The sequence below is a fragment of the Globicephala melas genome, chromosome X (assembly GCF_963455315.2).
Source record: "Globicephala melas chromosome X, mGloMel1.2, whole genome shotgun sequence".
In the NCBI taxonomy this organism is placed as follows: domain Eukaryota; kingdom Metazoa; phylum Chordata; class Mammalia; order Artiodactyla; family Delphinidae; genus Globicephala; species Globicephala melas.
The window spans coordinates 68,864,216-68,878,511 of record NC_083335.1 but is presented as its reverse complement, the minus strand read 5'-3'; the positions used below and the strand labels follow the sequence as shown (position 1 = coordinate 68,878,511).

General features: G+C 37.3%; 1 protein-coding gene across 4 annotated transcripts in view; it reads right to left on the bottom strand.

Annotated features, from left to right (window-relative positions):
- The window catches only part of TEX11 (testis expressed 11), a 362,363-nt gene that overhangs the window by 29,390 nt on the left and 318,677 nt on the right, over positions 1–14,296 (bottom strand). For all 4 annotated transcript variants that reach the window (XM_060292709.1, XM_060292708.1, XM_060292710.1 and 1 more), the window contains 3 exons: positions 13,544–13,693; positions 12,188–12,296; positions 10,895–11,015 (listed from right to left, as the gene is read on the bottom strand). In XM_060292709.1, coding sequence (XP_060148692.1) covers positions 10,895–11,015; positions 12,188–12,296; positions 13,544–13,693 — 380 coding nt within the window. The remainder of the gene's footprint in view (positions 1–10,894; positions 11,016–12,187; positions 12,297–13,543; positions 13,694–14,296) is intronic.

Genomic DNA, 14,296 nt, shown 5'->3' with positions numbered 1-14,296 from the left:
TATGCAGGCCTCTCACTGTTGTGGCCTCTCCCGTTGCAGAGCACAGGCTCCGGACGCGCAGGCTCAGCGGCCATGGCTCACAGGCCCAGCTGCTCCGCGGCATGTGGGATCTTCCCAGACCGGGGCATGAACCCGTGTCCCCTGCATCGGCAGGCGGACTCTCAACCACTGCGCCACCAGGGAAGCCTCTCTTTTCTTTTTTTAAATTTATTTTTTTATACAGCAGGTTCTTATTAGTTATCCATTTTATACATATTAGTGTATATATGTCAATCCCAATCTCCCAATTCATCACACCACCCCTCCCCCCACCACTTTCCCCCCTTGGTGTCCATACGTTTGTTCTCTACATCTGTGTCTCTATTTCTGCCCTGCAAACTGGTTCATCTGTACCATTTTTCTAGGTTCCACATATATGCGTTAATATACGATATTTGTTTTTCTTTTTCTGACTTACTTCACTCTGTATGACAGTCTCTAGGTCCATCCACGTCTCTACAATGACCCGATTTCATTCCTTTTTATGGCTGAGTAATATTTCATTGTATATATGTACCATATCTTCTTTATCCATTCGTCTGTCAATGGGCATTTAGGTTGCTTCCATGACCTGGCTATTGTAAATAGTGCTGCAATGAACATTGGGGTGCATGTGTCTTTTAGAATTGTGGTTTTCTCTGGGTATATGCCCAGTAGTGGGATTGCTGGGTCATATGGTAATTCTATCTTTAGTTTTTTAAGGAACCTCCATACTGTTCTCCACAGTGGCTCTATCAATTTACATTCCCACCAACAGTGCAAGAGGGCTCCCTTTTCTCCACACCCTCTCCAGCATTTATTGTTTGTAGATATTCTGATGATGCCCATTCTAACTGGTGTGAGGTGATACCTCATTGTAGTTTTGATTTGCATTTCTCTAATAATTAGTGATGTTGAGCAGCTCTTCATGTGCTTCTTGGCCATCTGTCTGTCTTCTTTGGAGAAGTGTCTATTTAGGTCTTCTGCCCATTTTTTAATGGGGTTGTTTGTTTTTTTAATATTGAGCTGCATGAGCTGTTTATATATTTTGGAGATGAACCCTTTGTCCATTTGCAAATATCTTCTCCCATTCTGAGGGTTGTCTTTTTGTGGCTGACAACATTTTGCAATCATATCCTAACTTGGTGATGACAGAGCTGGCAGGTGTCATTTTTGGTGCCCTCCCTCTAGCCTGGTTACACCATTGGGCATGCTCTGCACACCCTGCAAAACAGCCTGACTGGGTGAGCACCTTGAGCACCCACCCACTTCACACACAGCTGCCCCACACCTGGGCCAGGTGAGAGCACTACCCCCCTCCCCCGCCTAAGCGCAGCAGTTGCGATGCAATCAGACCAGGCGGGTACCCTGTGTACTGTCCACCTGTGCAGCAATCTCACCACAACTGGGCCATGAGAGCACCCTGAGTCCACCCCCACACCATGCAACAATTGTTCTGCAACCAGGCCAGGCATGTGCCTCATCCCCAACCTTCCATGAAACAGCTATGCTACAATCAAGGGGGTGAGCACACACACCTTGCCTCACCCTCCCCATTAGCAGCTATGGCCCCACAAGAGCCCACACAAGGGACATCTCTTGAGTGTCTGGCTCTGATGTCCAGGGGAGAATGTGTTTCCAGGCCCCATGGATCATCTGCTACACTAGAACCCTCCTTCAAGACCTGGGGAGGTAGCTGTTTCGCCTAATATACATAGACAAACAAAGAGTCAGACAAAATGAAGAGACAGAAGAATATGTTCCAAACCTAAGAACAAATCCCCAGAAAAAAGACCTTAATGAAATGGACATAAACAACCTGCCTTATAAAGTGTTCAAAGTAATGGTCACAAAGATGCTCACCAAACTTGGGAGGATACTGGAAGAGAAAATATAAGAAAGAAGCAAACAGAAGTAATATCTGAGCTAAAAAATACACTTGAGGGGTTTAACAGCAGACTGGATGAAGTAGAAGAACAAATTAGTGAGCTGGAAGATAAAGCAATAGGAATCACTCAGAGCAGCAAAATGAAAAAAGAATTTTAAAAAAGTGAAGATATTTTAAGGGACCTCTTGGATAACATCAAGAGTATTAATATGCACATCAAAGGTGTCCCAGAAGGAGAAGAGAGAGAAGAAGGGCTGGAAAAATTATTTGAAGAAATAATGGCTGAAAACATCCTCCATCTGGGGAAGGAAACAGACATCCAGGTCCAGGAAACCCAGAGAGTTCCAAATAAGATGAACCCCCCAAAAAACACACCAAGATATATTATACTTAAAATGGTAAAAGTTAAAAATAAAGAGAGAACCTTAAAAGCAGCAAGAGAAAAACAACTTACTACATAACAAGGGAAACCACATAAGACTGTCAGCAGATATTTCAGCAGAAAATTTACAGGTTAGAAGAGAGTGGCATGACATATTCAAAGTGCTGAAAAGAAAAAACTTCCAATCATGAATTCTCTACCCAGCAAGGTTATCACTCAGAATTAAAGGAGTGATTAAGAGTTTTCCAGATAAGCAAAAGCTTTAACTCCTTTAGGAGTTCATACCACTAAGAAGGCCTTACAAGAAATGTTAAAGGGATTCTCTAAGCTGAAAAAACAGGCAGTAATTAATAATAAGAAAACAGGGACTTCCCTAGTGGCACAGTGGTTAAGAATCCGCCTGCCAATGCAGGGGACACAGGTTCAAGCCCTGGTCTGGAAAGATCCCACAAGCCGTGGAGCAACTAAGCCCATGCACCACAACTACTCAGCCTGTGCTCTAGAGCCCGCGAGCCACAACTAGTGAGCCTGCATGCCACAAGTACTGAAGCCCGTGTGCCTAGAGCCCGTGCTCTGCAACAAGAGAAGCCAGTGCAATGAGAAGCCCACGCTCACTGCAACTAGACAAAAGCCCGCGTGCAGCAACGAAGACCCAATGTAGCCATAAATAAATAAATAAATTTATAAAAAAAAAAGATGGGCAGAGGACCTGAGTAGACATTTTTCCAAAGAATACATAGAGATGTCCAAGAGGCACATACATGAAGTGATGCTCAACATCATTAATTATTAGAGAAATGAAAATCAATATCACAATGAGATACCACCTTACACCTGTTAGAATGGTTATTTTCAAAAAGACAAATAAGTGTTGACGAGCACGTGGAGAAAGGAAAACCCTTGTGCACTGTTGTTTGGAATGTAAATTGGTACAGCCAGTATGGAAAACATTATGGAGATTCTTTTAAAAATTTAGACTAGGACTACCATATTATCCAACTATTCCACTTTTGGGTATTTATCCAAAGAACATGAAACACTAATTCAAAAAGATATATGCACCCCTATGTTAGTTGCAGCATTATTTATAATAGCTGAGATATGGGGAAATCTAAGTGTCCATGGATGGATAAATGGATAAAGATGTGGCATATATGTGTATATGTGTGTGTACACACACACACACACACACAGTGGAATGCTACTCAGTCATAAAAATGAATAAATCTTGCCATTTGTGACAACATGGATTGAGGGCATTATGCTAAATGAGTCTGAAGAAAAAAGATAAATAGGCTATGATTTCACTCATATGTAGAATCTAAAAAATAAAAACAAAACAAATGAAAAACAAAACAAATTGAAAACAAACTCATAGATACAGAGACTAGATTGGTGTTTACCAGAGGGGAAGAATGCTGGGGATTGGGCAAAAGTGGTAAAGGAAGCCAATTATATGGTGACAGATGGTAACTAGACTTTTTGAGGTGATCACTTTGTAGTGTATACCAGTGTTGAATTATAATGTTGTACACCTGAAACTTTTAATATAATTAAAAAAGAGAGAAAATTAAAAAAGAGAGATTGGCAAAGTGGATTAAAAAATGTGTTGTCTATATGCTGGCTACAAGAAATTTCCTTCAAATATAACATTATAGGCAGACTGAAAATAAAAGGATGGAAATAGGTATATTATATAAACAGTAATCAAAGGATAGCAAGAGTAGCAATATTATATTAGTTATTGTAATTTCAGAGCAAAGAAAATTACTTGAGACAGACAGGAACATTATACAATGATAAAAGGTGAAATCCACAAAGAAGACATAGCAATCATAAATGTGCATGCATCCAATAACAGTGTTACAAAATATGAAGCAAAAACCAATAGGAGTGAGAAGAGCTAGATAACTCCACAGTTATAGTTGAAGATTTTAATGTGCCTGCTCAACAAATAATAGAACAATTAGCCAGAAAATAAGGAAAAGTATACAAGAACTTGGCAACACCATGAACCAGTGAGATCTAATCAACATTTATAGACTACTCCTCCCAACAACAGCAGAATACACATTCTTTTCAAGTGCCCATGGAACATTTACTAAGATCATATCCTGGGCCATAAAATAAATCTCAAAAAGTTTAAATAACTGAAATTATACAAGTTGTGTTCTCTGACCACAATGGAATAAAACTAGAATTCAGTAACAGAAAGATAACAGGAAAATCTGTAAACACTTAGAAACTAAACAACACACTACGAAGTAATCTATGGGTCAAAGAGGAAGTCTCAAAGGAAATAAAAAAATACATTGAAGTAAATGAAAATGAAAATACAATATAGCAAAATTTGTGGGCTACAGCGAAAGCAGCTCAGTGAGGGAAATTTACAGCACTAAATACATACATTAGAAAAGAGGAAAGGTCTCAATAATTTAAGTTCCCATCTCAAGAACCTAGAAAAGAAGAGTAAACTAAATGCAAAGCAAGCAGAATGAAGTGAATAATAAAGAGCAGAAATCAACAACACTGAAAATACAAAGGCAATAGAGAAAATCAATGGAGAAGATGGTTCTTTGAAAAGGTGGATAAAATCTACTAACTCTTGGCAAGAATGACAGAGAGAAAAGAAGGGAAGATGTAAATTATCAATATCAGGAATAAAACAGTAAATATCACTACAGACCCTGCACACATCAAAAGAATAATAAGGGAATAATAATACAAAGAACTCTATACATATAAATTTGACAACTTAGGGGACTTCCCTGGTGGTGCAGTGGTTAAGAATCCGCTTGCCAATGCAGGGGTCATGGGTTCAAGCTCTGGTCTGGGAAGATGCCACATGCCATGGAGCAACTAAGCCCGTGCACCACAACTACTGAGCCTGCCCTCTATAGAGCCTGCATGCCACAACTACTGAAGCCCACGTGCCTAGAGCCCGTGCTCTGCAACAAGAGAAGCCACCACAGTAAGAAGCCTATGCACCACAACGAAGAGTAGCCCCTGCTCAGTAGCCCCCTACTTGCTGCAACTAGAGAAAGCCCGCATGAAACAATAAAAACCCAATGCAGACAAAAATAAATAAATAAAATAAATTTAAAAAAATAAAATGCTGATGTTGTCAGCCTTGGCCATACCAATTTATATATAAAAAATTTTTTGACAACTTAGACGAAATGGGTCACTTCACTGAAAAACACAAATTATCAGAAATCACCCAATATAAAATAGATAATGTGAACAGTCTATAACTATTAAGGAAATAGAATATGTAGTTTTAAACTCTTGAAAAAAATCTCCAGGCCCAGTTACACTGCAGAATTCTACCAAACATTAAGAAAAGAACTGACATAAATTCTACACAATCTTTTCCAAAAATATGAGGAAACACGTTGCAATTCATTTTATGAATCTAGTATTACCCTGATACCAAAACCAAAGACTGTACAGAAAAAAAACTACTGACCAATGAATATAGATAAAAAATCTTTAACAATATGCTAGCAAACAGAGTTCAGCAATATATAAAAAGAATTATGGGAGGGAGGGAGACGCAAAAGGGAAGGGATATGGGGATATATGTATATGTATAACTGATTCACTGTGTTATAAAGCAGAAACTAACACACCATTGTAAAGCAATTATACTCCAATAAAAATGCTAAGAAAAAAAAAGAATTATACACTATGACCATGTGGGGTTTATTCTAACGATGCAAGGCTGGTTCAATATTTGAGATCAGTCAATGTAATCCCCCATATTAACAGGTTAAAGAAGAAAAATCACATGATCATATCAATTGATGCAGGAGAAGTATGTGACAAAATTCAATACTCATTCATGAAACTAGCAGAGAAAAGGAATAGTGGGAACTTCCTCAACTTGATAAAGAGCTTCTACAAAAATCCTATGGCTAACATTATACTTAATGGTGAAAGACTGAATGTTTTCCCCCTAAGAGAGTGAACAAGGCAAGAATATCCACTCTCATTACTCTTAACTAACATGGTGCTGAAAGTTCTAGTCTGTGCAGTAAGGCAAGAAAAAGAAAGAGAAGGCACATAGATTGGAAAGGAAGAAATAAAACTGTCTCTATTTGCAGATGACATGGTTGTTTACATAGGAAATCCTAAGGAATCTTCAAAGAAAATTCCTGAAATGAGTGAGTTCAGCAAGGTTGTGGGATACAAAATAAACACAGAAATAGCAACTGCATTTCTTCATACTAGAAATTAACACAGGACACCACTTACGATCACTCAAAAAAAAAAAAAACCCACAGCACTTAGATATAAATCTAACAATACATGTACAGGAATTGTATGCTGGAAACTACATAATGCTGATGAAAGAAATAAAAAATCTAAATAAATGAAGAGACATACCCTGTTCATGGACTGGAAGATTCGGTATAATAAAGATGTCAATTCTATTTTTAAATTGAGATATAATTAAAGATGTCAATTCTTGATATAAAGTGTACTAGGTTCGATGGAGTCCTCCCCCAAAATTCATGTCCTTCCTGGTACTTCATCATGTGACCATATTTGGAAATAGGGGCACTGCAGATATAACTAAGTTGAGATCATACTGAAGTAGAGTGGACCCTTAATCCAATAATGGCTGTGTACTTATAAGAAAAAGAGAAAGACAGAGGGAGAATGCCATGTGGTGACAGAGACTGGAGTTATGAATCTATAAGCCAAGGAATACCAAGGTTTGCCAACAACCATAAAAAGACAGGACGAGGCAAAGAAGGATCCTCTCCATAGAGCCTTCAGAAAGAGTATGGCCTACTGACACCTTGATTTCAGACTTCTGGCCTCCAGAACTGTGAGAGAATAAATTTCTCTTGTTATAAGTCACCCAGTTTGTGCTAATTTGTTATCACAGTTCTAGGAAACAAATACAGTTTAATGCAATTCCTATCAAAATCCCAGGAGGAATTTTTGTAGATTTAGACAAGATTATTCTAAAATGAATATAGAAGGGCAAAGGAACTAGATAGCTAATAACAATAAAGTGGGTACAATCACTCTACTTGCTTTTAAGACTTATTGTGTAGCTATAGTAATCAGGTACTCGCAGAGGGACTGACACATAGAGAAAATAGAGAACTCAGTAAGAGACTCACAAACATGCCCAACTGATTTTTTGTCAAAAGTACAAAAGCGCGGGCTTCCCTGGTGGCGCAGTGGTTGAGAGTCCGCCTGCCAATGCAGGGGACGCGGGTTCGTACCCCGGTGCGGGAACATCCCACATGCCGCGGAGCGGCTGGGCCCGTGAGCCCTGGCCGCTGAGCTTGTGCGTCCGGAGCCTGTGCTCCACAACAGGAGAGGCCACAACAGTGAGAGGCCCGCGTACAGGAAAAAAAAAAAAAAAAAAGTACAAAAGCAATTTAATGGAGGAAAGACAGCCTTGTCAACAAATGGTGCTAGAGCAACTGGATATCACAGCAAAAATGAACCTCAACCTAAATCTCACACCTCATACAAAAATTAACGTAAAATGTATTATGAACTTAAATGTAAAATATAAAACTATAAAACTTAAAAAAAGAGGAGAAAATCTTTGGGATATAGGGCTAGGCAAAAAGTGTACTAGATACCAACTTGAGCCTCTCCTTTGAACTGAAATTCCTAGCAAAAGCAGGTAAATAAGACGTGTGTTCTGGTGGAAAGAGCCCTGGAACTGAGGTCAGACGGTTCTAGTTCTGATTTTCATTCATTAGCCATATGAACTTAGGCAAATTGGTAACTTGACTTTTTTGAATCTTAAAAATTTCCTTATTTGTATATCAAGGATAATACCAGCATTTCCTACTTCATAGAATTACTGGGGGGCGGACTGTCAAATGAAATAATGGATGTAAGAATGCTCTGTAAAATGTAAAGTATGATAGTGTGGGCTTGAGGTTTTATATTTGTGCAACAGCCATTTTGCCACTGTATGGAGGCACTTGATAAAGGTTATCTGCTTAATAAATAATGAATGAGTGACTGGTCATCAGAAAAGTCAAATAAGGGCAAATTTTTTTCCAAGTATTTAAAACAAAAGGGATGCATAGCACATTCAAACAGTAAAAAGCAACATATACTATGTAAAGAGCCAAGAGGGTTATTAAATTAATCTCTGTATAGAAAAGCTAACTATCCCATCATGTTTCAGGGAATTAGCAATAATGGATGGGAGGCTGGTCAAAAAACTAAAAAAATATTAACCTCTCTAACAGGCAACCCAAGATTCGGAGAGATGGAACAGTAATACATTAGACAGAATAAAAGTGGCAAAATGCTCAGAGCAGTTTTGGCCTTATATAGCGACTATGGAAATTGATCAATTTGAATTTATAGTACAATTTAATTTTAGTTTGTATTTGTTACTATGGCAAACACATCTGAAGGTCCAGATGAGGCTCATGGCTTAGAAATTTAATTTTCTCTTCTTCCCAAAAGAAAGTTAAGATGAGGGGAAAAAAAAGATGTATATATCTCCAAAATGTTCAATGCTAAAGTTTTTTTTTAAACTTAAATTTACACAGGCCATAATTACATAGCTCCAGAATTCTGGGTTTCTGTAAGATGATGCTAGTTTGTACCAGGTTGTCACCCTGCTATATTGTTCCACCATCTGTTGTGGTTTGCAGACGTTTGTATATGAAGAAGCAGTTGGGCAAGTCAGGAGCCTTGGATATTAACATGGACTCAAGTAATGACTTTTGTGTGACTTTAAGCAAGCCATTTGACCTTCTTAATATTTTATAGCTCCCTTATAATAACAGTACTACCTTACCTTACCTGTGTATGAGTTGTTAAAGTTCACAACACATATTATTATTTTAATTGATCCTTAAAACCTCAGTATGGGAGTCAGAAAAGGTATTATTTCCATTTTACAAATGAGAAAACTGAAGTCAAACAGCAGAGGAGGAATATCCATATGCAAAAACAAACAAATGAGAAACCATTTAGACCCTTACCTCATACACCATAAACAAAAATTAACTCAAAATGAATCACAGACCTATATGTAAGAAATAAAACTATAAAAGCTACAAGAAAACACAGAAGAAAATCTTTGTAAATTTGGAATAGGCAAAGACTTCTTATCATGACTAAAAACATGACCCATAAAAGAAAAAATAATAAATTGGTCTTCATCAAAATTCAGAATATTTGCTTTTTAAATGCTGCCATTAAGAAAATGAAAAGACAAACCAGAGACTGGGAGAAAATATTTACAAATAGTATATTTGATAAAGGATTTGTATCTAGAATACATAAAGAACACATAACTTACTGAGAATCTAATTTAAAAAATGGGAAAATAATTGAATAGATATCTTTCCAAAAAAGATAAACAAATGGTCAATAAGCACATGAAAAAATGATCAACAGTGTTAGCTATCACGGAAATTCAAATCAAAACCACAATGAACTACCATTACATACCCACTAGAATGGCTATAATAAAAAAGATGGACAATAACAAGTGTTAATAAGGATGTGGAGAAGTTGGAACCCTCATACACTGCTGGGAGGAATGTAAAAGGTGCAGCAACTTTGGAAAACAGATCGCAGTTCTTCAAAAAGTTTAGAGCGTTACCATATGAGCCATTAATTCATGTACTCAAGAAAATTGAAAACAAACCTTTGAAAACGAAGACTTAGACACAACTGTTCATAGCAGCATTATTTGTAATAGCCAAAAAGTGGAAACAAATAAAATATTTATCAACTAGTGAGTGGATAAACAAAATGTGACATACTAATTCAATAGCCTATAAAAATATTCTATTTATTCAGCAATAAAAAGGAATGAAAGAGTGATACATGCTACAGCATGGGTGAACCTCAAAAACAGTAAGCTAAACTGAAAGAAACCAGACACAAGAGGTCACAAATATGACTCCATTTATATGAAGTGTCTAGAATGAGAAAATCTATAGAGCTAGAAAGCAGATCAGTGGTTCCCTGGGCCTGAAAATGGGAGCAGGGATTGACTGCAAATGGGCAATGGGAAAATTTTTGGAGTAATGAAAATATTCTAAAACTGGATTATGGTGTCAGTTGCATAACCATACATTTACTAAAAATCACTGAATTATATACATATAATGGGTGAATATTACAGTATATAAATTACATCTTAATAAAGCTGATCTAAAAATTACTGAATAAACCTGCACTGAAAAGAAAAAAAAGCAGCAGAGGAGGGACTAAAACACAGGTCTTCATTGTTCCTTCTACTCTATTATCACCTGTCTCAGAAGTGGTAGAATAATAATAAACTTTTTCAAAGGGTTAGTCTCATCACAGGGGAATAATTCTACCAGGTTTTGAAAATACAAAGTAATTCAAAATGCCAGATGGTACTGCTACTTCGACCTAATCCATAGTATACCTGTATTAGAAATTTTCTACTTTTAACTATTTACATTTCACAAACCCAGAGAAATTTTATAGTGTGTAACCACATTTTAATACAAATTTATTTACATTAAAACTCATATCGAAAAGCATTATTCTATGTAATTTCTAATACATAAGATCATTTAGTTCTTTAAAATTAGCTTAAAGTTTAATATCATTGTTTGACTTACAGTGTGGCTAATAAGGCTCAGAGCATCTTCACAGCAGCCCCAAATTTCTTCCAGGGGACAGAGTTCTTCATTCGGCACCCCATCTGGCACGAAGAGGTTAATCAAGCTGTGCATACATTTGCTGAAAATCAAAAAGAGAAAACGCATCCCATAAGGAAAGAAATCATTGACTTCATGGCTAAGATAAGTAAAATCTGGATCTCATCCCAGACTAAGAGCTTCAAAACACGTCTGTTCTTCCTTCAATTTTATCTGGCCTCCAAGCTCAGAAGACAGATTTTTGAAGATATAAAGGGGGCTGACCAATCCTTCCTTTTATTATGCCTACGGTTGTCTTTCACTATATATATATATTTTTTAGTTTCCTGAACTAAGGAGTTGTGTCTGTTTACTATATTTTATGAGCTGGTTTAATCTACAGATACTTTAAAGCATCTCGTTACATCCTCAAATGCAGAAGGGAATTGGGATTTAAATTGGGAGTAATTCCAGGAGAACTCTCTCATGTCTCAGAAAAGGAAGACTGTAATGAAGTTTTCCAGAGAAAAATCACACAATATCTATTTTTCCCCCATGTCTAGGCGTAGAGAACATAAAATCTTCACTAAATACTATTTTATATTACGTACAGCACTTATTGGTCCTTAAAGAAAGGTGCTTAGAAAAAAATATATGAGGCAAATGTAGCAAAATGTTAACATCTGTTAAATTTGAGTGGTGGATACACTCGTGTTTGTTATATTAATCTCTCTACTTTTCTGTATATTTGGCATATTCAGTAATGAATGAAAGAAAGGTACTTAATTAGTAATTTTATTATATATACAGGCTCACACAAAGAAGCAACTTTCTCCCTCTTTTCTCCTTTGGGAAAACCAGACTCCTTTACCTTGCCTTGGTCTATCACACAACTCTAAATATGGAGCTATTCTGAGGGCTTTTTAGTCCAGGAGTTACAGGAGTGGCCCAATCATCTTTTGAGTCAGTTGAGTATGATTGATGACTTATGGGACATTGACTATAGCACTTTTGGCTATCAAAAACTAGGATTCGGGCTTCCCTGGTGGCGCAGTGGTTGAGAGTCCGCCTGCTGATGCAGGGGACACGGGTTCGTGCCCCGGTCCGGGAAGATCCCACATGCTGCGGAGCGGCTAGGCCCGTGAGCCATGGTCGCTGAGCCTGCGCTCCGCAGTGGGAGAGGCCACAACAGTGAGAGGCCCTTGTACCGCAAAGAAAAAAAAACAACAACAAAAAAATAAAACTAGGATTCAGTGTTGAATTATATTTACTAACCTGTATCTCAAAACATCAACTGATTCTTTCTTTTTGTGGAGAAATAAAGCCTTTTTCAAGGCCTTTAGAGCAATAGAAGGATAGTGTGCAGGCATTTCCATTGCTAATGCTACAGGAAGGGAAGCAAAAAGATTGTGAATACCATAATCTCATCCATCACAGTTTTCATCCCACGTTACAACTAACTTTCTCTAATGAAACTGACCTGAGACAGATGAACAAAAACAAATAAATAAACAAAGACAAAAACCCAAAAATGAATTTTATAAAATGATGAATCCATGGTGGCTTTCAGAGATAGCTTCTACTTTCTGGGCAGAGTAACATGGTAGGATCACCAGGTTATATTTTTTCTTCAGCAAACATCAACAGAGAACCTACTGTTTCTGTAAGCCTGCGCATAGTCATACAGGTGAAGCAATAATCTTAGGAACCAAAGTGAAGGAGGGGCACACTAAGAAGGAAACAGAAAGCAGATAAGTAAAAGGGTACTAATCAAAAACAGATTTATACTAAATATACTGTTTCTGCCTAACATTAAAAACAGGAAACACTTGACATAAGAGTAAGTATCAGAGGTAAAACCCCTAAAACTTCTAGACGCATTTACCAGGCCTCTAGAATTGGAGTTCCATTATACAAGGAACAGTGGTCACCATCACATGTCTATAAAGTATACGCCACCAGCTCCACAGGTCTAGAAATTCTGTCTTGGCAAGACAAGGAAAGGTAAATGTGACTCTTGTGCACTTGGGGCTACCTAATACCTTTATTAGCCACACATAGGCCCCTGAGGAGGGTGAAAGATATAAAGGGAACATAATGAGGCCATTTCTTGCAGTATATCCTCATAGAGGCTCTGAGCCCCCCAATACTACTTATAGCCCAATGACAAATTTGAGGTTGGCAATTGTGTTAAAAATATCACCAATATTTCTCTGTACACTTTCATAAACGGCTAAGAGTGTATTACTTTTGATTAGTGAAGCAGCTGATTGCCTATTTGTAACTAGCTGAGCAAAACTAACTTTCTGAAGTTTGAGCTACCTCTATTGTGTAGTTATATTCGATTCTACACATAAAATAAATATGAGCAATGCACTTTGCTAGGGTTTATAAGTACAACAAATACAAGTAATTATTACTCATGACCCTAAGGAGCCTAAAGAAAAAGATAAATGCACAAACGATTATAATACAAAATAGTTTGAGAATGCCATTAGAGAAGGAGAAACAAAGTGCTATGAGGATACATTGCTTCCCACCTGGAGGAAAGAGAGAAGAGAGAGAAGAAAGAAAAAAGTAGTACGACTTAAATGGGTACCAGCCTTCCAAAAACATAAATACAGCTCTTACATGCGATTGTTTCCAATGTTTTACTTTCTAAATGAGGCAGTTCCCACACTGATTCCAGGAAGCTGTCCAGTAATGGGTCATTCATTTTGGCTTTAACTTCAAACTCATACAGCAGAAGCAATGTCTCACATGGATCACTTGAGAAGTCCCCTAAGAAAGAGGCAAAAATGCAACATTCTCTGTGATTACATTTTATCATTCTCTTCTATTCTAATCTCTCTTCTGGGGAGATTTTCCTATTGAGGAAAATTAATTTTACTTATAATTTGAAGGTTATCCCAGCTCCTGTAGACAGATCTTTTACATTTTAAAATATATAAACTCACCAATACTTTCACACCCTGAAATGCATTCACTAGAGTTGTCTACATTTCCTGAAATTATTACGATGATATTCCTAAATAGCCTGGAAAAGTCTTGTTGCTATCTAATTCAAATACGTTTACCTGCCTTACTTTAATGACTGAGTTAACCAGAAAATACAGTGCAATATAAACCAACTGTGGTTTTATTTTAAACAAAGCAAGGGGAAGTTTCCAAACTGCTTCATTTAGTCAGTCAACAATATTTCTTGGTTATCGCCATGGGCAGAATCTTGTATCAGGTAGCATCTACCATACTATGTGAGATGGTTTCCAATCACCCTTGTTAGACTGAACGTTTTCAAAAGTTTGGAGGTATAGCATACATACAATAAACTGAGGGAAGTGCATTAATCTTAAACAAACAGGGTGATGAATTTTTATATATGTT